The sequence below is a fragment of the Emys orbicularis genome, chromosome 4, assembly GCF_028017835.1.
Source record: "Emys orbicularis isolate rEmyOrb1 chromosome 4, rEmyOrb1.hap1, whole genome shotgun sequence".
In the NCBI taxonomy this organism is placed as follows: domain Eukaryota; kingdom Metazoa; phylum Chordata; order Testudines; family Emydidae; genus Emys; species Emys orbicularis.
The window spans coordinates 104,714,126-104,740,723 of record NC_088686.1 but is presented as its reverse complement, the minus strand read 5'-3'; the positions used below and the strand labels follow the sequence as shown (position 1 = coordinate 104,740,723).

General features: G+C 44.7%; 1 protein-coding gene across 1 annotated transcript; it reads right to left on the bottom strand.

Moving 5' to 3' along the window:
- Window positions 1-24,719: 24,719 nt before the first annotated feature.
- CALCA (calcitonin related polypeptide alpha) lies at window positions 24,720-26,340 on the bottom strand. The gene is made up of 4 exons (XM_065404267.1): window positions 26,255-26,340; window positions 25,757-25,888; window positions 25,426-25,503; window positions 24,720-24,918 (listed from the first exon to the last, which is right to left on the bottom strand). The coding sequence occupies exons 1-4, from the start codon at window positions 26,338-26,340 to the stop codon at window positions 24,720-24,722; spliced, it is 495 nt and encodes a 164-aa protein (XP_065260339.1).
- Window positions 26,341-26,598: the final 258 nt, after the last annotated feature.

Below are 26,598 nucleotides of genomic sequence, written 5' to 3'. Positions count from 1 at the left end.
TTTATTTATTCATTTGTATAAGTACTTCCTGGGGGAAAAGTTCAGAGTATACAGCACATTATTTGTTGCATCGTTGCTGTCTTCAGGTGTATTCCCTAAAACATATTCAGTCATAATCATTACTGCATAATTTAGAACCTGATGAATTATTCACTAGAGATTTATTACTTTACCAGTTTCTTGTTTTGTTTACTTGAATGTCATCCTTACACATTTCACACAATATACGGCACTACATGAAGGCTCCAATCCAGCAAACCCTTCTTCACATGAGTATTCCCATTGACTGCAATGGGACTACTTATAGGGCTATAGGTTACTTACATGACTAATGGTTTGTAGGAACACACCCCAGCATTAGGGCCTGTTCTGAAGCCTTTTCTCGGTGAAAATATCTATTACGTCCTTGGATATTTTACTTGAGAAAAGGCTGCAGGATCAGGGCCCCTATATTGTAGAGCTGAGTGTGACTGTATATGCAGTTATTCTGATATGGAACAATTTTTAAACCTATTTTTCTATAACTTATGGGAGATATGTATCTTGGCTACACTGCATTCCGACTTGTCCCTGAGATACACAGAGCACCATTAATTCTTATTGTCTGAAATGGAAATTGAGGGTGTCCTGAGTACTGGCTCAGCATAAATCAGGCCCAACCATGTAATTATAACTAAAGTTGTGAGAAATTTGTCAGTTCCAGTTGGTAAGCACTGGTGGAAATCTTTTATTTGATTTCAGTTCCTATGAGCTCACTCCATAGATTTCACTTTGCAGCACAGGTTCAAACGAACTCAAAAACTCAACATGAAATTGTGTTTTGCATCAATCCCAGTTCATTTGAAAGGTTTGTGATCTTTAGTAAACCTTTTGATGAATCTTCAGTTGATTAACACTGAATTGGAAACCAAGGCCTGGTGATTTTTGTGCAGTTTTATAATGAAAGTTTCACAACGCTCTGTTTGTAATATTTATGGTGAGATCCAATAACTTTGTTTTAGAAACATAGACAGTATATATAAATGATTATTCTAGTTGGTAGTAGGGTTTGTAGAATCATAAAATGTGTTTACCTTTCACAGAGCGGATAGATGCTATCGTTTTCATTTTAAAATGATTATACTCTAAGATATATATTTTTTTAACTTAAATTATATTAAAACCTATGAAAATTCTTGCGTAGATTTTGTCATTAATAAAATAGCTCTCTACAGTAGTACTAGTTAATACAAACCACAAACTTTTTTATTTATATAGTATTTTGAGTTAGATTTATATTAGGGTCTCCATTTAGATTGAAATCTCTACAAATTGCTGTTTTTAATCTTGACTAACTCTACACAAAACTAATCAAAATTCAAAAAGATATTTCCATATTTCAGTAGCTGCTCTTTGAAAAGAGGACAAAATCAGTCTGAACTGTATTATGTTAAGTGGTGAGTGGCATATTGTATAAAAACAATAGAAAATTACTCCAAATGGCTGCCTCAAATATCTTGATAATTAAATTCTACATACAGACATTCTATGTCTCCTATGCCCTCTAGCTTCTAGAAGTTGTATTTTCCAACTGCTCCATTTCTTAAATTTAACATACCTGTCTACAGCTACATAGTTTTAATTTCCAGTTAACCATAACCTAGAGTGAAATAAAGTAAAATAACATCCCCAGGCTTCTCAAGTATAAAATTGTCCCAAGACTGAAGTAGAGTGTTGGCACAGCTTCCACAGAGCCATGAAACTTTGGGGTTGGATTCTCATTTACACTAAGGCCCCCATACACCACTCTGAAAATGTAAACGCATCTAAAAGTGGGCATAAATTACATTTACATCCACTTTAAGGCCCCTTTACACTGCCAGAGTTCTGTAAAAGGGCCTGATTACTGAGAATCAGGCCTGTGAATGCCAGGAGTGGGTTATTTCCATCTCAAGAGATAACACAGATAACACAGATACAGATGGCAAAAACCAAGGTGTGTATTTATAAATCACACCATTCTAGGCAATAATGTGAGTTCTTTTGAGGTAGCACTTGCCCTGTGAAGCCTCATCAGAGCAAACCAGGCCTCTGATGGAACTTAGAAGCTCTTCAAGAAAGACCCTGTGTCCTATAGCGCACAGGAGAACGGCTCCTTCCTGAAGCCTTAAAGAGCGCCACCAGACTATAACCGGATCAGGATGTCTTGTTGTGGGGGCATGGTAGGTTACCCTTTCTCCTGATCATCTTGGGGAGTGCCCCAGCTATGGACAAATTTGTCCTGAAGAATTCCTAAGTAACTTTATGTAAAATGTTGTCTGATGTGTAATAAGATCTTTGTATGTTGTAACATCTAAAAGATAGCTTTTGAAAATATATACTAAAAAAAGGGGGGGGAAATCTAAAAATTCTTTGTTAAGAGGCAATTCAACCTAATGGTTACAGTAAATGGCAAGGAGTCAGGAGAACTTGGATCTATTCCTGACTGCCTCTGATTCACTGTGACCTATTTCTTTATCTGTAAAATATGGGTAGTAATATTTACCTTTTAAAATTATTAATTATCATTATTATAAGGTGGTGGCATCCCAACAATTTTGGCATTTGCAGAACAAGGTAATACTTTTAGCTCAGATTGGAAAAAAATATAGACAATACACACATTTTGTCTGTTCTGTAAACCTCATTAAAGATAAGCAAAGAGGTATCTTCACAAAATACCTCCCAAGCTGCAGAAAATTAAAATGTGTAGATTTATCAACTATGACCTTCGTGCAGAAATGGTCAGTACTTAAAGTGTATGGAAAATGATTTGACTACACAGTGAATATAGAATGACTATTTTAAATGCTTGTTTGTAGACCTTCATATGAACCAGGGATGCTTTTTGTTTGAAGTCCACTGCCCTGACATTTGATTTTTTAAAAAACATTTGATTTTAATTCTCAATCTATTTCTTTTGCCTTAAGAAAATATTTCTTAAGGCTTCTACTTTGACACCCATAAATTCACATGAATGTTAAAGAAAGAATATATAGACTAAGGGAAAACAGCCCTTAGCTAACTAATGGTACAAATTTTGCATGAGACATATTCTCCCCCAAAAAATATTTCAAAGCTGGAATGCTCCTCTCAGGTCTCTGGGGGAGAACTAATGAGTGAAAACCTTTGAGGGTACATCTACATTGGGATAAAAGACCCATGGCATGGCTGTGGCTAGTCCAGGTCAGCTGACTTGAGCTTGTGGAGCTTGGCCTGTGGGGATATTCAGGGTCAGGCTAGGGTTGCCAGGCATCCTGTTTTCGACCGGAATGCCTGGTTGAAAAGGGACCCTGGAGGCTCGGGCCATTAAAAGTCCAGTTGGCTGCCCACAGCATGGCAGGCAGGGTGACTGCCTGGCTCAACGTGGCTCCCAGCATATCCCTTTGGCTCCTAGGCACAGGGGCGGCCACTGGGATTCCACACGCTGTCCCCAACTCTGAACGCCAGCTCAGCAGCTCCCATTGGCCGGGAACTGCGGCCAATAGGAGCTGAAGGGGTGGTGCCTGCAGGCAGGGGCAGCGCGTGGAGCCACTGGGCCACCCCTGCGCCTAGGAGCCAGAGGGAGCTGTCGCCGCTTCCAGGAACCGCCTCAAATAAGTGCCTCCCAGAGCCTGCACGCCTCACCTCCTCCTGCACCCCAACCCCCTGCCCCAGCCCTGAGCCCACTCCTGCACCCAAACTCCCTCCCAGAGCCTGCACCACACCCCAACCCAATCCCAGCCCACGCTGCTTCCTGCAGCTCCCATTGGCCGGGAACGGCAAACCGCGGCCACTGGGAGCTGCGGGCGGGGGGCCGTGCCTGTGAACAGTCAATGTAAACAAACTGTCTCACGGCCCACCACCAGATTAGCCTGATGGGTTGCATGTGGCCCGCGGGCTGCAGGTTGCCCACGACTGGTATATACTGTGGTACATAGATACAAAGTCAATGAATGCAATGCCAAATTACCTTCCTGCACTGATGTGACAAGATACTATTAGGAAAAATCTATTGAATATAATTACTCTGTACAAAAATAAAATAGAAGCATGAAAAAATAAGTAAATAGAAAACTGCTCACAAAAGTCAACTGGCTAGAGTAAAATCATATTTTGTGATTACAGTAGAACCTCAGAGGTTTTTTGTCTCTGCTGCTGCCTGATTGCGTACTTCTGGTTCCAAAGGAGGTGTGTGGTTGACCAGTCACTTCGTAACTCTGGTGCTCGTAACTCTGAGGCTCTAGTGTAGCCCAGTTCTAGTCCAATGTTCTACAGCGTGGTGATATAAATTAGAATATTTTGCTCATGGGCTGCAATGTGCTGGAGAAAAAAAGATCCTGCAGGAGGACCACATCCTGAGTCTGTTGTGACCCCACTGGCACATATGGAAGTGGCATTAATACACTCTCCAGAATCATGTCTTGCCCTTTTCAGGCAGCCCTTTTCAGCAAACAAACTTTTGGGAAGCAAAAGAGAAAAATAGCGGATGCTACTTGGGACTCCAATGTTGTAGACGGGGATATAGCCTAGCAGACCCAGTGATCAGAGCAGTGGCAGTCAGGCTTCGTAGTCAAAGCAGGAGCCAGGAACTGGAGGTCACAGCCATAGTCAAAGATCAGAGCCGGAGTCAGTAGTATCGAGGACCAGTCATACTGGTGACAGTTTATATAGTACCATAGTTACTGTTCCAACATTTTGGTTTGGTTTGTTCTTTTTGCCTGACTGTTTGACTGGAGGCGATAGGCAGAGGAGACACTGGACCAAATGCCCAACAACCAAAGGACTTCACGCCAGAAGTGGGAGATAAATTGTGTACCACAGTCAGAGCCGATGCACTCTGGCAAACCATGGAGGCAGATAACTTGAGCCAGGCGGTTTCCTGGGAGGAAGGCAGGCCAATGCAGGGGATGGAGTCTGCCATATTCATGAGGTGGTCCAACATTCTTAAACCTTCTTAAACATTCTTAACTTTCTGGGTGGACCCACCCTCCCACAAAGACCTGCTTGCCCTGATTCAATCAACCTCAGCTCAGGAAACCATAAACAGGGAAACCCACGATGGGATAACCTATATGAAAGGATGCATATATATTCCTCCTGGACCGCCAAGAATTATGGCCCTGCAAGTATGCCACACCTTGCCTCAAAGGCCTGTTGGGCCCCTGGACACGAGAGGAACTCGGTATTTTGGTGGAATAGGGCAATGAGGGGGGCAATGCACTCCAACAACCTTGGGTTAAATAGCTGATAGAAATTCACAAATCCCAAGAAGCACTATTGTTTGTGGATGTTCTGTGGAGCTGCCCAGTACCCTCCAGGGATAGGATGAGCCTAAGAATTCAATGGAGGCCTGACTGAAAACACACTTATCCAGCCTAGTGTAGAGGCAATATTGGAGTAGCCTTTCAAGGACAGAACAGACATGCATGGTGTGTTGCTCAGCATTGTCTGGAAAAATAAGTATGTTGTCCAGGTAACCACCACTTATTGGTCCAGAATATCCCAGAACAGGTCATCAATAAAAATGTTAAAACATGGCAGGGGCATTGATTAAACTGAAAGGCATCATGAGGTATTCAAAATGTCCATAGCAGGTTCAAAAGACTGTCTTCCACTCATCCCCAGGTCAAATATATACAAGATAATATGCTCTGCAGAGCTCCAATTTTGTTTATACCCAGACAGCCCCCATGCAGTCCAATAGTTCAGGAATTAGAGATACCTGTTCCTAATAGTGACCTGATTCAGTGCTCAATAGCTTCCCACTTTGCACGGACTATTATCTGGCTTGTTAACGAAGAGGACAAGTGCCACGGCAGGCAAGATGGATTTGTGAATAAAGCCCTTGGCCAGGTTCTCCTGAAGTTAGGTGCGTAGGGCAGCCAGTTTGGGTTCAAACATGACATGCATGTGACCGAATGGAATTTTCACTCCCCGTTGTAGTTCAGTTGGGTAATCACAATCCATGCGCAGGGGTAGGATGTTTGCATTCTTTTCTTTTCTTTTCTTTTTTTTTAATATTCATAGGCAAAGTCACTGTGCTGGGATGGAAGCTGAGGCTCAGGATCAGCAGGTGAGTCTGTCGGACCAACTACACCAGCTTGTAACTGTTGGGGTACTGCTATTCATACTCTACTTGCTGGGATCAGGCAGTGCTGCTGGAAGAGATGCTGACCTTTAGTTTGTGCCAGGGAATAAGAAGGTTATGAAGGGTCAACCAATAAATACCCAGGATCAAGGGAAAATGTGGGAGGCAAATGGTACTGAACTGCAGCATCTCTTGGTGCCATTGACTAGTGACCCACAGGGGTATGGTCTCTATGGCCATTAGTCCAGAGAATAAGGGGGACCCATCAATCATTTCTAATAGGTCTGACAGCGGCTTGGGCCTTAGGGGAATCTGGAGGGTTTGGGCCACATCCAGATTGATAAAGTTATCCACTGCACCCAAATCAATGAGGGCCTGCTGCAGAGGGATTGGAAGGGAGCACTCTGGGACATGCAGCTCAACCAGTACTTGCAAATGCATTGAGCAATGGCATTCAGCACGTGTTCTAGATAGGACCTATCACGACCTGGATGTGAGCAGTCTGACCTAGTCCTGAGAGCAGGAGTCAGACCAGGTCTGATGCCAGGAGGTCAGAGTCCAAGACAGGTCAGAGGGCAAACCAGGAGTCGGGCGGCAGGCAGGGTCGGGTTACCAGGAGATCAGAGTCTGAGACAGGCTAGAAGGCAAACCAAGAATCAGGTGTCAGGAGAATGGCAGGGTCAAGTTACCAGGAGATCATAAAAGCAACAAAGAGTCCTGTGGCACCTTATAGACTAACAAATGTATTGGAGCATAAGCTTTCATGGGTGAATACCCACTTCGTATTCACCCACAAAAGCTTATGCTCCAATACATTTGTTAGTCTATAAAGTGCCACAGGACTCTTTGTTGCTTTTTACAGATCCAGACTAACACGGCTACCCCTCTGATATAGGAGATCATAAGTGGGCAGTAAGAGCAGGTATCACAATAGAAGCAGTCCAAAGCAGGGAGACCCCAGTTGCTTGCACAAATTCCTATTCCTGTGCTGGGCTTATATAGAAGCTGTGAACCAATCAGGACTCCCCAGCATTCTGCCAAATGGATTCCAGTACTGGAGGCCACTATCAGAGTTCAGCTCCTATTCTGATACTTGTTAGCAAGTCACTCAGTGGCAGGTTGGTGCATCCATGCACCAAAGATCCCTATGGATGAGGGTTCAAGACCTGCAATCCCTGACAAGACCATGGCAGCAGATACCAGGGAACATTTTGTCCAGATGCTCAGGCTAGCCCTCTTTTTCCTGGATCTCTTCAGTCTGGGCTCCTCATGGTGCAATCAGAGATAGCATGACCATGTTTGCCTCAGTAGAAGCACAGGTTAAAACATCATTGGCACTTCCTTTCCTCGGGAGTGAGTGGCCAGCGGCCAGGTCAACCTACATTGGTTCAACTTGCGCAGTGGTGGGTATGACTGCGATGGCACCCATCTTCTTTCTTTCCACCATTCACGCAGCTGATTGTCGATCGAGATGACAAGATTGATGAAAGCACCCCAATCTGTCAGGGTCTCAACTCTAGCCAACTCATCCTTTCTCTCATCCCACATGCCTCATTTGACCTGGAACAGCTGGGCTGCCTCATACCACTCCATGTTTGATGTGTGATGGCAGAAGTGTGCTGCTGTCAGAACTTCCACAAGGCAGCCTTGGCAGAGTGAGCATAGTTGGGGTCACTAAAGATGGTTGATATTGCCCACTGGAAAGCGTCCCATCTAGACAGCACTGGACTGCGGCCCCTAGCATGGAGAAGGCCCAGACCAATGCCTCTCCAGTCATCAGGCTGACTACCAGGCCTACTTTGACTTCGTCGGACAAGTATATCTGAGGGCAAAGCAAGAACAAGAACAAGGCACTGGTTCATGAGACCTCATGAGGCCTCAATATTTAAATAATCCTCACTGAAGTGCTCTGGGAGGGAGACAAACAGGTCTGGGCTCAAGGGGTGATGTGGCCGGTAGGGCCCAAAGTGCAATATTTTCTGCACAGAGTTGATGGACTTGCCCCTGCAGTGCCTGATTCTCAGTGACTAGCTGTGCAATCCATGACTGCATGGCTTGGTTGTCTGTCTGGAGGCAAGTCACTTGTTCATGACGCACCAGCCCTCCTTGAGGTAGGGGAAGCTCTGCTGGGTCCATACCCCACTGGACCCCATTCAGAGGGATTGCTTTTCCTAGCAAACTGTTGTAGATCTGGATATAGGCAGTCATGCCTAGTGGTCAGAGCAGTGGTGGTCAGGCCTAGTGGTCAGAGCAGGGGTTCGGCACCAGGAATCAGAGCTTGGAGACAGAGTTGGGAATCAAGCCAAAGGTCAGAGCCAGAGCCAGAAATCAAGCCAAGGGTCAGAGCCGAAGACAGTAGCCAGGGGTAGGGCATAAAAGCAGGGATCTGGATCAAGGAAGGAGGGCAGGAATCAGGAACAAGGCAAGGCTCAGGAGCTAGGTAAGTAGGCAGGGTCTGATGTGTCAACCAACCAGGGATTCATCTATTTTCTCAGACAACTTCCTGTGCCTCCTTCTGGCTTAAATAGTGAGTCTGAGCCAATTGGAGAGGGCCAGATGTCTCCTCCAATTGGGAGCTTCATGGGCAGTACCTATGAGCAAGAGTCCATCAGCCTACAAAAGTCCCTGGTGGTACCAGCAAGCTGCTGGATTGTGTCTGTGGTCTGAGAACTGCTTGGGGAGCTGCAAACCCATATTCAAGACCTGTGATCCCTTACAGCCAAGCAAGGTTCAGAGTTCTTCCCACGTAAGGAAATGATCATGTAATACATAATTTGGAAATAAAAGCTATTTACTTTCTGAAATAGAATATTACAATGCAGGGACATCTTCCCTGGTGAACTTTAAAAGGTGCAAGGGAAATACAAACATATAGACTAATTAAAAATAAAGGACAATTTTTTTGCTGAACTAGGAAAGAATGGACTGTATTTTATAACACTAATGAGAGGGTAAATATGCAGAATAAATATATAAATAAATACCCAAACCCTGTCAACAAAGACCGAATGGGCCTGATTTTCCAAAGCAATGAGCACCAGAACTCAGATTGAAGCCAGGGGAAGCTGTGAGTGGTCAGCACCTTTGAAAATGAGGCACATAATGCATCCTCAACGTGTCTAGAAATCCTATGATTATATATCCATCTGGAGAGGAACAAAAATATTCTCAGATCTAAATTACCCAGCAGGTTTTAAAATTACCCACTTATGCAGATATTCAATCAGCTAATTATACATGACAGTGTTGAATTAAATAACCAACACCAAAATTTACTACTGTCCGTTAAAGGCTGCTTTTTGGCAAGGTTCTGTGACAGAAGCAATAGCATTAGCTCTGCTCATTTCTTACACAGCAGACTATGGAAGCTTTCAGGAAGATTAATTCAACTCTACCAGCAAAAGAGAAGAAAAGAGATTTAAATAACTGGACAGAGTTACTGTGTAAATCTACCTGCATTATTTTAAAATTATGTCTAGTTACTACATTTTCAGTGAAGTTGAAGCACAGGGCTTGGTCTTTCACAGCACAGGTGCAGACTGTCCCATGTATAAGAACAAGGTAAAAAGTGATAAGCATAACCAGGGACAGAAGGGAAACATGCCCTGTAATAATGAAAGTACTGTTTTACAGCCACCATTACCCTACCGGTAGAGGTCAAGCCAAAGAAGCAGCACATAATTAAGCACCATATTTGCATGCTGAGGATCACCATGTCTCCTCTGATATACTCATTCTCTGTCTTCACCCTGGTGCTTTTTCATTTTGTACTCTGGAGAGCCAGAGATTTACTCTGGCTTGTGGAAGCAGCCTGAGATTTATTCTGAGTCGGTGCAGAGGACTGTGCCTAGTGCACAGCATAACCTTTCTCGTGCCCACATGTTGCTTTGATTCACATTTGCACTGGAGATCAATACCACCACACAATGACGTACAAAATGAAGGCCCAAGAAGTCTGCAATAACAGTGAGATGGGTCGTGAGCAACTATACACGTCACCTCACAAAGGCTTTGGTTATGCAAATTTAAAATAATGTTAAAGAAAAACAGTTTTGACAGTTTATTAAAACATTAGAACCAAAATGGTTTATATATCCTCTTCAACATTAATACAAACACTTGTATATGACTAATCTGTATTATGTTGCCTGACTGAATACTAAATAACTTGGCTAGGATGCTGCCCATAAAGTGTAAGCCATTTATACTGCACTAGCATTTTATTTTCTGTCCACTTTCAACACTGCTTAAAATGGCAGTGTAATTAAAAAATGAAAAGGTAGTACAATGGAAACTGTACATTCCCTTATTAAATGCTAATTTCTAAATATATTTTGTATAGCATACAGTCTGAACCTGTGCAGTGAAAGACCAAGCCCTGGGATTCATTTTTTTTTTTTAAAGCTAAGGACTTTTGGCAATTTCATCAACAGAGACAGTCATGAAAAATGAAACAAGATTTTTTTCTCCAGTTGCTCATGAAGTCAAATAATCAAAATTATCCACAAACTCTTGATCAATCCTGTATTCCTTGTACACCCAAAAATGGATCGAATACACTGAACATTTGTGTGCAAAAGGAGCAGGGTAAGAGCGTAAGTTTAAAAAAAAAAACTACATTAGTTTCCTGACATGTAGTTTTGTCTCCCTTGAATGGGAACCTGCTGTTCCATCAGGCTTAAAATGGATAGGTATTGTTCATCTCTTGCAAGTCAAAAAAACACTTTCTTCCTCCTGCCCTGACCCCAGCAATGCTTTTTGGTGCCATTGCCCTCTGATACATTATACTGACATTGCTCCCTGAGTTACCATAAGAAAGAGAAAAAGGTAGAAGAAGCAGATTTGAACTGAGATATCAGACTAAATATTGCTCCCTTAGAAAAAGTAGTGAGAAATAAAAATATACCATCTCTTTTCTTTCCAACCAGAACACCCAAATAGAAATACCCTAAAGTTACTGAATTGAAGAAGATACCTAAAATCTCCAACCTGAAATTAGCTCTGCACATGGAAAGGTTAAGCATGGGAACTGGATGAAGTTTGCCAAAACCTTTTATCATCATGAAGAACCTGGAGTAGAAACCTGAACTTCTCTTTTCATATGACTGGAGAAAACAGTTACTCACCTTCTCGTAACTGTTGTTCTTCGAGATGTGTTGTTCATGTCCATTTCAAGCAGGTGTGTGCGTGCCGCGTGCACGCCAGCCGGAAGATTTTACTATAGCAGCATCCGTAGGGTTGGCTTCGGCGCCCCCTGGAGTGGCGCCTTCATGGCGCTGTATATAGGGGCCAGCCGACCCCCCACCCCCTCAGTTCCTTCTTGCTGACACTCCGACAGAGGGGCAGGAGGGCGGGTATTGGAATGGACATGAACAACACATCTCGAAGAACAACAGTTACGAGAAGGTGAGTAACCGTTTTTTCTTCTTCGAGTGATTGTTCATGTCCATTCCAAGCAGGTGACTCACAAGCCCGAATCTAGGCGGTGGGGTCGGAGGTCACTGCAGACTCTGGCCTGGTGTGTGATGGCATAGTGCGTCGTAAAGGTGTGGATTGAGGAGCAGGTGGCCACTCTACAAATTTCCTGCGTCGGGATCTGGGCCAGGAACGCAGCGGAAGAGGCCTGCGCTCTTGTGGAGTGGGCCATGATAGGCAGGGCTGGTATATCGGCCCGACTGTAGCACTCCCAGATGCAGGTTCTGATCCAAGCCGAGATTCGCTGTGACGAGACTGGGAGCCCTTTCATCCTGTTGGCCACGGCGACGAAAAGTTGGGTTGACTTCCTGAAGGATCTTGTCCTTTCGATATAGAATGCGAGAGCCCTGCGAACGTCCAGGGAATGCAGCCTACGCTCCTTCACAGAGGAGTGTGGTTTCGGATAAAACACCGGGAGAAAAATGTCTTGACCCATGTGAAATGGGGAAACCACCTTAGGCAGGAACGCAGGGTGCGGCCAGAGTTGGACCTTGTCCTTGTGGAAGACGGTGTATGGAGGATCAGATGTTAGAGCTCTGAGTTCCGACACTCTCCGGGCTGATGTGATAGCCACCAAGAACGCGACCTTATATGAAAGATATAACAGCGAGCACGAAGCCAGTGGCTCAAAGGGGGGCCCTGAGACGACGGACAGGACCAAATTGAGGTCCCAAGCAGGGACAGGTTGACGAATGTGTGGGAACAATCTGTCAAGGCCCTTGAGGAATCATCCAACGAGTGGGTCCACAAACACTGAGGTACCCCCCACTCCAGGGTGGAACGCCGAGATTGCAGCAAGGTGTACTCGAACCGAAGAGAGAGTCAGTCCCAGGTGTCTCAGATGTAGCAAATAGTCCAATATGAGAGGGACCGGGGCGAGCAAGGGAGCCTGACCCCGTTGTGTGGCCCAGAGAGAGAAGTGCTTCCATTTGGCCAAGTACGTGGTCCATGTTGAGGGCTTCCTGCTACCAAGAAGGACCTGCCTGACCTGATGAGAGCATTGCAACTCCACGGGGTTTAGCCATGGAGCATCGAGGCTGTAAGGTGGAGCGACTCCAGGTTCGGGTGAAGGAGGCGACCGCGATCCTGTGTGATCAAGTCCGGTAGTAGGGGCAACCTGAGGGGCACCCGCATAGACATGTGCAGGAGAGACATGTACCAGTGCTGGCGTGGCCACGCAGGCGCTATCAGGATGAGCCGAGCGTGATCTCTGCGGGCCTTGAGGATTACTCTGTGAACCATGGGAATCGGGGGAAAGGCGTAAAATAGCCCGTCTGCCCAAGAGAGGAGAAAAGCATCTGCTAGAGACCCCGGACTGCGTCCCATGAGGGAGCAGAATTGACGACACTTACTGTTCTCGCTGGAGGCAAACAGGTCCACCTGGGGATGACCCCAGAGCCGGAAAATTGAGAGTACTATATCCCAGCGGATAGACCACTCGTGACCCTGGAACGAGCGGCTGAGGACGTCCGCAAGCCCGTTGTGCATCCCCGGGAGGTAGGACGCTGTCAGGTGAATTACGTTCTGTACGCAAAAGTCCCATAATGCGAGGGCCTCCTGGCACAGGGGAGAGGAGCGAGCACCACCCTGTTTGTTGATATAGAACATCGTTGGAGTATTGTCTGTGAGGACAGAGACGCACCTGCCTGCCAGCTAGGATTTGAAGGCTATGCATGCGAGGCGCACCGCTCGTAATTCCCTGACATTGATGTGCAACGAAAGATTCTCTCGTGACCAAAGGCCTTGGGTTCTGAGGCCGCCCAGATGTGCACCCCATCCCCGATCCGATGCGTCCATTACCAGGGATAGGGAGGGCTCGGGGTCGAGGAAAGGCACTCCCGCACGGACCTCCCGCGGGTCGAGCCACCATTGAAGGGAGTCCAACACTGGCCGAGGTAACGTCACCACTGATTCTAGGGAGTCCCTGACTGGCCGATAAACCCCTGCCAACCAGGACTGGAGTGGGCGCAGTCTGAGTCTGGCGTGTCTCACCACGTAGGTACATGCCGCCATGTGCCCTAGTAATTTGAGGCAGCTTCTTGCTGTGGTGGTCGGGTAACGTTGGAGGCTGAGAATAATGTTGGATGTAGTCCGGAATCTGGCCTCTGGGAGATATGCCCTGGCGTGTGTCGAGTCCAGAACCGCTCCTATGAATTCGATTTTTTGGGTTGGAGATAGTGTGGACTTGGCCTCGTTGAGTAAGAGGCCGAGCGTGAGGAAGGTCTGCCTGGTAAAGACCACCTCAGCCTCCACCTGCGCCTTGGTCCTGCCCTTGATGAGCCAATCGTCCAGGTAGGGAAACACCTGGATCCCCTGCCTGCGCAGGAAGGCTGCCACGACTGCCATGCACTTCGTGAAGACCCTTGGGGCTGCTGACAGACCAAAGGACAGAACCATAAATTGTAGATGAGCGTTGCCCACAAGAAACCTGAGGTAACGCCTGTGCTGAGGGATTATTGCAATGTGAAAGTATGCATCCTTTAAGTCGAGGGCGGCATACCAGTCTCCTGGATCCATGGAAGGAATGATGGAGGACAGGGAGACCATGCGGAACTTGAGCTTCTTCACAAACTTGTTGAGACGCCGCAAGTCCAGAATAGGTCTGAGGCCCCCTTTTGCTTTCGGTATTAGGAAATAGCGAGAATAGAAGCCCTTGCCCCGTAGCTCCTGAGGAACCTCCTCTACTGCCCCTGATGTGAGGAGGGACTGAACTTCTTGAAGTAGAAGTTGCTCATGAGAGGGGTCCCTGAAGAGGGACGGGGAGGGGGGCTGGTGGGGCGGGAGGGAGGAGAACTGGATAGAATATCCCCTCTCTACTGTGCGAAGCACCCAAGCGTCCAATGTGATCCGGGCCCACGCACGATAGAAGGGGGACAGACGTGATGAGAAGGTAAGGTTGGATGGATCCAGGGTTCTGACTGGGAGGTCGTCCTCGACCAAGCCATCAAAATGGTGGTCTAGACCCCTGTGTAAGCCTTTGCTGGGCAGATGACTGGCCGAAGGGCTGCTGTTGTTGCCTCGTCCTGCCCGTCCTTGCCCTTCTGCACAAGGCATCCCCTTGATTTTGAGGCTGGTACGGCCGTGGGGCCAGCGGTGGCCTGAACTGCCTACGCTGGGTGACCAGGGTGTGTAGGCCTAATGAACGGAGGGTGGTCCATGAATCCTTTAGGCTATGAAGCCTCTTATCAGTCTTCTCCGAGAAGAGCGTGGGCCCTTCGAAGGGGAGGTCCTGGATCGTTTGTTGGACCTCATGAGGGAGGCCGGAAACTTGAAGCCAGGCTCCGCGCCTCATGACCAGACCAGTCGCCAACGTGCGTGAGGCTGAATCGGCCGCGTCCAAGGCCGCCTGGAGGGAAGCCCGGGTAATCAATCTCCCCTCTTCAACCAGGGCTGAAAACTCGGTTCGCGACCCCTGTGGGAGGTCCACGAACCTAGACAAAGCCGAGCACATGTTGTGTCCATACCGGCTCACTATGGCTTGCTGATTGGCAATGCGCAACTGCAGGCCCCCCGTTGAATATACCTTGCGCCTGAACAGGTCCAACTTTTTGGCCTCTCTAGCTCCCTGAAACCCTTGGCGTTCCCTCTGGTTGGCCGCATCTACCACTAGGGAGTCCGGGGGAGGGTGTGTATAAAGATGTTCATAGCCCTTAGTTGGAACAAAATATCGCCTCTCAGTCCTTTTGGCCGTAGGGGCCAATGAGGCTGGAGTTTGCCACAAGGTGCGGGTTGTGTCCGTAATGGTCTTTATGAGAGGTAGGGCTACCCTGGATGGGCCTGACGGGGTCAGGATATCAATCACCGGATCTGTATCCACCTCGATCTCCTCAGTCTGGATCGAGAGGCTTTGGGCTGCTCGAGTAAACAGCTGTTGGAGGATCCTATTGTCCTCTAGGGCCGGTGCCGCTGAAGTTCCCGCTACTGCCTCATCCGGAGATGAGGAGGAAGAGATCCCCTGAAGAGGGCCTTCATCTACCCCCTCTCCCTCTACGAGGGCCTGCGGCACACGGTACTCAGGGTGCGCGGCCGGTGCGGGCTCAGGATGCGGCACCGCGGCCAGTACCGGGGTCGACACCGAGCAACGAGGCGTGCTGGACGGTGCCTGCGGTGTTGGGAGCAAGGTCCCCGTCGGTGCTGTTGTTTGGCTAGGCGGTGCCGTGTCCTTTTGTGGCACACTCCTGTCAGACGGCGGTGCCGGTGGTGGTGGCATTAGCGGCGGGACCGCCGACGTCGAAGAGACAGATGCGGCTCGTGAGCGGGGTCCGTACGCCTGACCCACTGACTGGTGGTAGGCCCACGGCGTCCAGAACAGCCACTGGGGGGGCGGTTGCCACTGCTGCTGCCACTGCGGTGGGTACGGTTGGGTGCTCGTGCGCGAGGACGATCGCCTACTCCTCGATCTGTTAGAGCGTTACGAGTCCACCTCCGAGTCCGAAGTCTCTGAGTAGGACATAGGAGGCGCGGTACCCACTGTCGCCGGAGAGGGTGCCGTCTGCACCGGTGCCGCTAGAGTGGCGCGGCGCGGGGAGCGCGGCGAGAGCATTGCCGGTTTGCCCCTAGATTGATAATGGAGCCGAGCGGTAGCCGAAGGTTCTCTGCACCGGTGCGGCGACGCCGGCACCGGGAGGCTCAAGAGGTCTGAGGCGGCCTCGAACGCCTCCGGCGTCGATGGGAGGCGCACTTCCTCCATCATATCCGGGGATCTAGGCTTTTCCGGACTCGACTGTACCCTCTCCGGGGCGGGAGTCAACGGGATGGCCAAATGGGTCTGCGGCGCGGATTGTCCTGTAGCACTCGTGGACGGCGCCGGCCCTTTAGAGTCCCGGTGGGGAGAGTGTTCCCTCACAGGCCTGTTCCTTTTAACCGGCACTGGCGATGGGGAACGGTGTTTCATCGAGGCTGGTTTCTTGTGCGTCGACTCTCTCCGGTGCCGGGGTTTGGGGGCCTTGGCCTCACGACTTATCTCTGGTGCTGGGGCACTGCACACCGAAGATGAAGTGCTGGGTGCCGGCTCGGTAGGCCCGGGATCTGATTGCAGTCACAGGGCCGCCTCCATTAGGAGGACTTTAAGTCTCTGCTCTCTATCTTTGAGAGTCCTGGGGCGAAAAGCCCTGCAGATACTGCACCTATCTCTTTGGTGGCTCTCCCCTAGGCACCTTAAGCACGAAGAGTGCAGGTCACTCTTCAGCATGAATTTCCCACAGTCCTGGCAGAGTTTGAACCCTGGGGACCCGGGCATGCCCCAGCAGGGCGACGAAAACTTGGGGAAAACCCCCCAACTAATATCTAACTAAGTTAACACTAAACAACAAACTAACTAACTATTTACAACAACGACGGAACACTGCCACAATTGCTGAAGAGCAAGCGAAGTTCCAGCTAGCCGTCACCAGCGGTAAGAAGGAACTGAGGGGGTTGGGGTCGGCTGGCCCTTATATACAGTGCCATGAAGGCACCACTCCAGGGGGCGCCGAAGCCGACCCTACGGACGCTGCTATAGTAAAATCTTCCGGCTGGCGTGCACGCGGCGCGCACACACCTGCTTGGAATGGACATGAACAATCACTCGAAGAAGAACTATTATTCCTAGGAAGAGATTTGCTACACAGCCTTGTCTTTTCACCCATTCCTAAAGGACAGGAAGAGTCTTTTGAAAGTCTGTGGGTAAGCCAGGCCTGAGAAATTTGAGAGCTTATCTATTAGAAAGGATACCACCACAGGCTGAGAAGAAATTCTTGACTCTTTCTTCTAGAAGAAGGTGGGACTAAGCTAGCAGGACTTCCACTTTCTTGTGTAGAATTCCTGTCTGGCTCTGGCAGCCTCTGGCTGATAATGAGGAAGAATTTTCTAACCCTTGTGGATTGAAAGGGACAGAACGATTGGTAGTTTTAGTATGGCTGGAATTTATGATTGCAGTAAAATTACATGAAGCTCCCTTGAATGCCTCTCAGTAATGGATGGCTGGGCATATCTTTATTTGGGTCTGTTAATCCTTAAAGGCTTTTACTAGGAACTTGTCACAAGAGTTTCACCCTGTCAAAATGTGCCTGAGCCAGACTGCCTCTGGAAATATTGTATGTATGGAGAGCCTGGAGCCACGTATTTGAGCCAGGGTATTGCAGAGAACAGATATGGTGGACAATCTGGTGCTGTGACAGAAGGGTGAAATCACAGAGAAACCTTAACATAATCTAAATAGAATACAGCTTCCTTCAGTCAGCCTCTTAATATTTCTTTGGGAACTTTTTTCTGAGACCACAAAAAGGAGCAGACAATGGACAGTGCCATTTCAGCTGATACCATATATGTGCTATATGAAGCATATGCAGCATATGAACGAATGGAAGACGATTCAAAGCCTCTTTCAAAAAAAATTTAATCCTGTGGTCCACAAAGTTCTTTGGAGAACCTACCCATTAGCTGGAAGAAAAATCTTTTTGCTTGAGAATGATCCTGACTAAGACAAGTCAATGGTCAAGACAGAAAAAAAACCTGGTGGCAATATTAGATGTGACTTGGTACAGTTTCGTAGAGATGTTTATTGATGGAACTCTACTTGTCATGGTTGGATCACTCAGAATAGTAGGCTTATGAGATTCTGACATGTGAAAACAGTTCTCCTTTTTTCTACACCTCATCTTGAGGACATCCTGGGTAGTGAGATATTGATTGGTTGGTTTGACTATCTTCATATTGGAATAGATCAATTCAAACTAAATTTCAATGCATTCTGTGATTCAGAGTACTCAGAGCAGGAAGAAAATTCCCTTTCATCAGCTGAGGACTGGAGCAGATGCCTATTACAGCAAAGAGAATACTCAGTTTGGTTCTTTGGGGATGGGGTTTATGGCGCTGGCATTGAGAGTCCTGAAAGGGAGAAGTAGTGTCCTACCCTTGGTGCTTAAACTCGGATGAAAGGGGAAATAGAAGCTATCTAAGGAGGCAAGGAGAAACCATGACTAAGAGCATGGTTTAGATTTGTGGACAATTGGCTGAAAACAATGTGAAGTGAGTAGAGATTGTCTGAATGGAGCAGGAATCTTAAAGCATTTAGGAAGGAGGGAAGGGGTGCTTGAGATGATCATCTTCTGATTCAAACAAGATATTCAGGTGGTGGATCACTTGCAGCTTGAAAGGATCTGTCTCTGGAAAGGGAGTCCGTAGGGGAGCTCTGGAAAAGAAATCTTGCAGGGAGTGAGGTAGAAAAAGAAGACTGGTGTTAAGCCCTTCCTTGGAACATTGTGGGCAGTAAGAACCATTCAATGCAGTAGCTTGAAGAATCAGTCCCACACAACCCACGCTTCTTCCCACACTGACTAATTTGAGGCTTGCTGGTTTGGTGCTGCAGCAGGAGGACAAGAAAGAACAGAGCCAAGGGTAAAGAAAAATGACTGAGGAAGGGGCACTGCCAGCATGGGGAGCTGAATGCAGGAACTTGTGCCTTTTGATGCTGATGGCTGAACCCTGATCAACAGCTGAAGCATTGAAGTGGCTGAGGATTTACTGCTGAGCTAGAGGAGTCCCCAGACTTCATCAAAGTCTTCTACTGAACACTCTGTCTCTTCCAGGGGAAGGCTAAAATGGGAAGGAGATGAAGAATTTGCCAAAAGTATCTGAGGAAAAGAGCTCTCAGATAGCTACTGAGAAAACACCTGCCTCGCCATATAGAAGCAGAAGACTGCAGATCGATGTAAGTGCAGTTAACCAGGCCTGCCTGTAAAGGGCATTGGCAGGAATACTGCACTAGAAAAAAAGGAGCACAACGTCTTGCCTGCCTCTGAGAATTTGAAACAGTGGAAAAGCTCAAGCAACAGATTCCCATGAGAAAGATAAACACTGAATTTGCTATTAGTGATATTTCTCCACTGGTCATTTAAATAAGTACATTCTTTCTTGAAACAAGACTGTACATATGCAAAGTATTTTCACTATCTGTTGCTGTGAAATAAATATTGTTTATTTGAATCTAAAAAAGAAAACAAAAACAAGACTAACTTCTTTTCTATTCTAGTTTCTTTGGTAAACTTATGGAAAAAATTAAAGTACACACTAAAATGACTTTTCTTACCACTAATTTGAGCCCGCATCTCTTTAAGAGATTAGTGTTTTCACATTAATGTCTTATTAACAAACTTCACCTTTCCACCTAACTCCAGCAGTTGTCCAAATTTAATGCACGTCACTTTTCTAAAGCAATACGATACAATCCTCGTGTTTTTAGACAATGTTATATCTCAATAAAAAGTATTCTAATGTTCAAAGCTATGTATGCGCTATTACTGAGTACATAATGACAGATGTGCTCCTCTGTGTTGTTGAAGTAACAGAACCAAAGATATCACTGTAGAGTAATATAGGTTAATCTTCTTAGAAACTATATACACCTGAATTCTAGACATTGCAGAACTCTAGATTATTGTGGTAATAAATGCAGTTTGTGTTTAGCTAAGAAAAAAGTATCAAGCACTGCATGTAGAGAAAAAAATATTTATATTCAAGTTAATTTGAAACATAATATGTAGTATGAAATTCGCCACGCCCTCCATACCACTTAAATCCCACCGGAGAGGGTTATGTGGGAATCATGCAATCTTAAGGCTGCTCTAATTTACCCAAAAGAGCCATAAACGTAGCCAAGGATTGGCATGATATAGGAGTGTCCCCACCACACAGCCTTTCCGCCAATCATGCCCCTTTTCCCCTACACTTGCCACAGTGGTGCAAGAGCCCTAATGACTGCTCCTTACCATGAGATGATCATCATTTCAGTGGAATGATCCTCCCTGGATTGGTGAAGCTGACTTTAGGGTCAGATAGCACTGGCAGTGCAGTGCAGAACAAAACAGACTTAGAGGCTATGTCTACACTGCACACCAGTGGTGGTTGCAATGTATAGGGTATGTGTAGCTGTGTGCCACAGTGAAAAAGCTGTCCACACATCAGTGAAAAGCAATGGCAGAGGAGAAAGGGTTCAGTAGCTCCCTGCTGCCAAAGCCTTTCACTGCAGCAAGGAAAGACTCTTGCAGGGGGAAGACAGTGGGGAAAGGCTCTCCCTGCTGCCTCCCATCTGCAAAAGCCTTTCACTGCTGCTGAAGTCTTTCCCTGAAGCAGGGAAAGGCTCCAGCTGCAGAAAACTGGCAGAGCCTTTCCCCATTGTCAGAGATTTTTCCTGCAGTGGGGAAAGGCTCAAGCAGCAGGGAGACAGTGAGACACTACATTGCTAAAAATAGCAGTGTATATATGGGGGCACTGCTTGGGCAAGTGAAAAGTTGTGTAGGACACATACCCACAAGCTTCAGATGTCTCTTTACTTGCCTAAGCAGTGCCTCACCACCTACACTGCTATTTATACCGATCCTAGGAGAGCTAGCCATGTATCTACAGTACACACCGCTATAACAAGTGTTCAGTGTAGATCTACCCAGAGTATCTAGCCCAGCCAGTATATTGAAAAGTCAGCAATTTCCTTCTGTAGGAGAAAGGACCCGCATTGGTTGAAAGGTGTCCTCCTTGGTTTTAAAACCACCAATGGATTTTCTCCAATTTCCCTTTACTCCACTCTCTGTTCTTCAGCTCCTCTAACCCTGGCCCCTGTATAGACACAGTCTCAGACACTGGTTAATCAAAGAAACTGCTTCTTTGCAGTTCCTTCAGTCTGTAATTGCTATCCTGAATCCCTTTCTCTCATTTATTCTCTCTCTCATTTCAATCTCAGCTAAATACATATCTTTTCTCCTTTGTCTATCCCCCTACTGTTTAACTATGTAAACCATTTTGGGATATAGATTGTATGAAAGAGGCTATACAAAACTGTTGTCTTGCTCTATACATTATGACGTTAGTTACTACCAGGAACTGTGGGGGGTTATTCTGTTTAGTCATTTTGTAATTATTTTTGAGCTACTGGTTCATGAGTTTGTAAAAGGGAAAATGTTTTCTCTATTCTGAACATTCAAACTTTAGTTCTCAAGAACCACTCTAGGGCCTGTAATTAGATAAGACATAGGAAGTACCATATGGGAGCAGGCCAATGATCCTTCTAATCTGGTATCCACATTTGGCTAATGCCAGATGTTTTTTTAAAAAAAAACTATGCAATAAACTAACAATAAAATTGTTTAAATGAAAAATCAGTTTCTCAATCCAAATGTATCTAAAATACTTTTTTTAATCTTGCTTAAATTCACAAATGATACAATATTGAAGTGTTTTTAAACATACTGTACAATCATGTTAGTTAAATGTTTTACATCAAGGCACAGCACACCATATTTTACAGATATGCCTTGACAGGCAGCAATTTAGTGTAATCCCCGAGATTTGGCAGTATTGCCCAGATAAATAGCATGGGTCACATTTCACATATATGCTAGAAGATAAATAAATAATAGATGCTATCACATTTTATTTGAAATAGAATTGCATATAAAAAGAATATACAATAATTTAACTTGAATAATTAGATTGTTTTGTACTATACATAACAGAAGTGCTTTCATTTGTTTTTAACAAAACATTTTTAAATATTAGAAGGATGCAAAAAATGAGTCTTCTGTTTGGCCTTCTTGATTTATGGAGAAGAGTTGCTTTCATTAGAAACAAAAGGGAGTTAACATTTTAGTTTCATGGCAATCTGAAAGAAAGAAATCCAAAATTACCAAAATATTGATACTGAAATATTACTTGTGGTATAATGCAAGAATATCCACTGATTGAAACAATTACTTGAACCAACCAGCTTTTACAAGGTGATATAACATTCATTACAGCTGATTATTTAAACTTTTCACTTTACTTTGAAAAAAAAGAGACCTTACAGTAGATGTTCTATTTAAATGTAAAACTGGATTTGTATCACATTTGGATTAACTATTTCTGTTTCTTTCTAGAATCTAAACACCATAAATCTATTTTTCATCCAAACAAGAATTCTATTTAAAATATTAGCAATGGTAACATTACGAAAGGAAGTATAGATTATACATATGTTGCAATGTGCTTACCATTTTCCAGATGTCATTCAGATGTTTATATTTGAGCATTTCTTCTTCGCCTCCCAAAAGCTTTAGATCCCACATTGGTAGGTACAAAGTTGTTCTTGCCCACTCCTCCTGACCTGCTCAGGAAGTCTGCCAGACGATGGGTCACACAGGTTGCTGTGTTACATGCCCTTTTCTGTGCTGTTACACTGCTTTTCAAAATAAAAAACATATATTTTACATAGAGAGACTGTAAAAAATACTTTGCTTATATCAATAAGGTGTGGTTCTACCTGGAAAAGTATCTCTATAAAAATGGGATTGTGAAGTTCCATATTTATTGTGTTTCAAGGATTTACATATTGTTCACTCAGTTTATGAGTTTAAAAAATATTTTTCTTTTTCTAGCTAGCAGGTGCTACAGACTCAGCTCAGGTTGTGAAAGTCAGACTGGGCTCTTTCTTTCTTGCACATCATCACCAATAGTTAAGGTTGTCTAGACAAAATTATCCCCTCAATAACACTTGATCAACTCCATTCCCACCAGCAAATAATTGAAATTTAACAGACAACTGTTGATAATGCATAAGGAGTAAAAGAATCTAGCTAAGCCTCAGCTGAGTTGGTTCTGTAGTGCTGATGGAGTATAGTAGCAAAAAAACCTATTTTAGGTACTCAGATCAGCAGCTATGTCAGAACACACAAAAGGGCTGAAGTCCTGGCCCCATTGAAGTCAATGGACATTTTGTCATTGACTTCACTGGGGCAAGGATTTCATCCAGGAATTAAATCTACAGAGTAAGAAGTTGCCAGGGATTTTTTAATAATTTTTCAGTGTTGAACTGCACATAGTCATTTTCCTTCTTCCGTATATCTGATTGCACTATTTAAACAGCTTTCTTCTTTATTTAAGCCTTCACTGAGCAAAGCATTAAGCATTTTAGTAATCCTACTGATTTCAATGGGAATACTCACTTGCTTAGAATTAAGCACATGCTTATGTGTATTGCTGGACTGGGGCCTTAGAGTACATATTTCTATAGTCTTTGTTCAAGCCAATCTCCTACTGAAATCTATGGGAATGTTGCTTGAGTTAAGACTATAGACAGGCCCAGAGACAGTACCATAGAAAACATCCCTGGTAACATGACAATTGTTTTCTGAACAGTTCCCATATTATGAAATATATGTAGTAAAGAGGGGGAAAAAGTTAAAGAGGTACAAAAGTAGCACTAAATCTGTTGTATTAAAGTAAAAGAATTAACAGAAAACAAGATTTTAAATGAATTACCCAGATATGAAAGCTCCCCCTTTTCATTCTTTTAATATACAAGTCTACCTCACAGGTTATTTCTAAAACTGATATACATGTAAAAAATCCAGTTAATCATGGTAATACATCACTGTAAAGAAGCTTCATGTAAATAATTTTAAGGAAAATGAAAAAGGAATATTAAAGTTCTTACCTGGATGAGTTCAATGAGAACAGTTTTAAACCTGGATTACATTTCTAGTGTTTTCACACTAGTTAATACATGCATTTCTTGAAGCTTAGCCATTTCAAAAGTTTTTGAAATTGTTTTACTAGCTAAGATTGTGTGTGTGACTGATTATGTATGCACACATACATATAGAAAACATTAAAAGGGTCTAGGAGTTCTCCCAGTGTATATGAACATAGTCAAATTGTTCAGCTATTCTGGAATTAAATTATTATACAACTTTTGTATTGTTCTGCTCTTCTCCAGTTCTGAAAAGATTTGTAAAACTTTTCTAGAAATCTTGCATTCCAACACAATTAATTAAAACAACAGGCCCAATCCTCATAGAAAAATAGGTTTATTGAACAAGTGCATGAGCAGGCATGAAAGAAGAGTTTATCTGTACATGTAATAGCTAGAAATGAAAAGCTTTGTTTAGATTTTTTTAAAATAAATGTCTAAGAAAATCAGTTGACGTCTCAAGGCAGTGCTGTTCATTCTTTTTTTATTTTATTTGGTATATTTTTTTTTCTAACTTGGTATGTGTGTTGTGTTCTTTATCGTCCTAACTTTAAGTCCATCTCAAACATTCTCTGTCGAAAACAGAACCAAAATAACATAGCAAAGTTAGCAATCAAGGTTAGATCCACATGCATCAAGTTAAAAAAAAAGGGAGAAGGGTGAAAATAAGCATGTTTAATTGTTTCCCAGGGATTCCCCATAGTTTGCATAGCGTTCATTTTCCAGGTCATTCAGCACATTCCTTTTCTTGCCAGGAGTTCCAGCCCCGACGTCAGTACGAGGGTAAGTTTGCAATTTGTGCAATTCTTGAGACAGTTTGCCCAGCACACAAGTACTCAGACTGGCGCAGCGTTTGGAAATAGGTCTATCCAGGCTGCAGGGGGAAAAAACATGCCAAAAAAGTAATATAAATCATGCACATCCATGCATTACATTCCTAGATAAATAAGTATAATTAGGAGACAAAAAGAAAAGGATAAAATCCCCTCACACTCATTTCATGCAAGAGGGGGCACACTTGAAATCAGAGGGAGAACAGAGTTTTATCATGAACAAAATTAATATTGTTTACTTGATCAAGCAAATAGATTAGATTTTGGGATGCTGGTAGTCAAAGGATAGGAGGTTTGTCTTCCACTGTACTAGACATGCTGTTCAGTCGCTCATTCATCAACATGCTTTGCAATAGGAATTCATTACGGTTAATGCAAATGTACTTGCATGCCTTGGCCCTGAGGGAGAGGGTGGCGCTGCGTGCACTAATAGGATGCCCCGCTTCAGCCAATGGCCTTCCATGCCTCACGACAGCATCATGCACTATCGCGACAGAGAATCCAGGAGCGATCGAACAGCCCTTAATACTACCACCGGGAAAACGTACCTCTTGCTGCCATATTTTAATATAACCCCCTCCTTGAAGTTCAACTCACCCTCCAATGTTTTTTTTTTTTTATTTGCTCTCGGTTGTAAAAAAAGATAAAAGCAGGTTAACTAGGTGGAAATCATCAACCTGATACTGACACGGGAAAACATCTATGCAGTACCATCCCTTCCAAAGTATTGTACAAGGTCATCCGCAGTCCCAAGGGAGAGGAAAATCTTAGCCTGCCCGAGTGTCTGCTGAGGTGGCTCTTGCTGGGAAATCAAATGGACACACAGAGTGGTCCTGCTTCCCCAGCATCTGTGCATATCCCCGGGGCTGTAGCCCTTACCTATTCCCCTCAGTCGCTTGTTCCAGGTCTTCCGCTGTCATCTGAACAAATTCTTTCACCAACGCATTTAATAACCGCCGAGCTTCGTAATCACTGAGTGTCACTCGATCCGTTATAGAGTCTAAGCCAGGTCTAGGTGGAGACAAGCGAGACAGAATGAATACAAGGATAACTGCTGCAGAGACTCTTGCATGTGTGCCCTTAGGTGGATGAGTTCTTGTATACACTATTCCACATTGCTGAGCGTGTCTTTGTTACTAGTGTCCATATGTATACCGAACTCAAGACAAAGATTACTCATTCCCTCACACACTAGATAAGTAATCTATTGCATGTTAAAATATGAGCGTTACAAAAAAGTAATATTGGAAGATCTACGTTTTCTCTTTTACTATAATCCACTTCCTATCTGCAGCCACGAGGAAAACTAAATGTCTCCATTCTGTTCAGATGCAGTGCTCCGAAACTCATGAGTTTCCACAGCTCTCTGCTTCTTACCTGAGTGGGGTTGCCTGGGAGCTATCCATCTGGCACATAACCAAGGCATAAACAGCAAGGAAAGATGAAATCTTCAGCATAACCATAATGTCCTCTCTACAACAAAGAGTCACATCAAACAATGGCCATTTCCCAACCTCCTCAATCTTAACAGATCTACTAAAGATGCAGTCTTTCTCTAGGCACACTTGGTAATAGGTTGTTGTTGTTAATTTGCTTTGGTCTTTTGCTTTAGTTTTCTCAAATAATTTTCAGATTTTTGTATATGACCAAATTGTAATATTTTGAGTTTTTTCAGAGTTAGGATTACTATCAGATGTAACTAAAATGGGATTTAAGTTAAT

Excerpts from the sequence above, each read along its gene's own strand:
- CALCA (XM_065404267.1), bottom strand. The coding sequence starts at position 26,340 with ATGGTTATGCTGAAGATTTCATCTTTCCTTGCTGTTTATGCCTTGGTT. Across the intron at positions 25,889-26,254 it reads TCCCAGGCAACCCCACTCAG|ACCTGGCTTAGACTCTATAA; the intron begins GTAAGAAGCAGA and ends GTCTCCACCTAG. Across the intron at positions 24,919-25,425 it reads TTAAAATATGGCAGCAAGAG|CCTGGATAGACCTATTTCCA; the intron begins GTACGTTTTCCC and ends TTCCCCCTGCAG.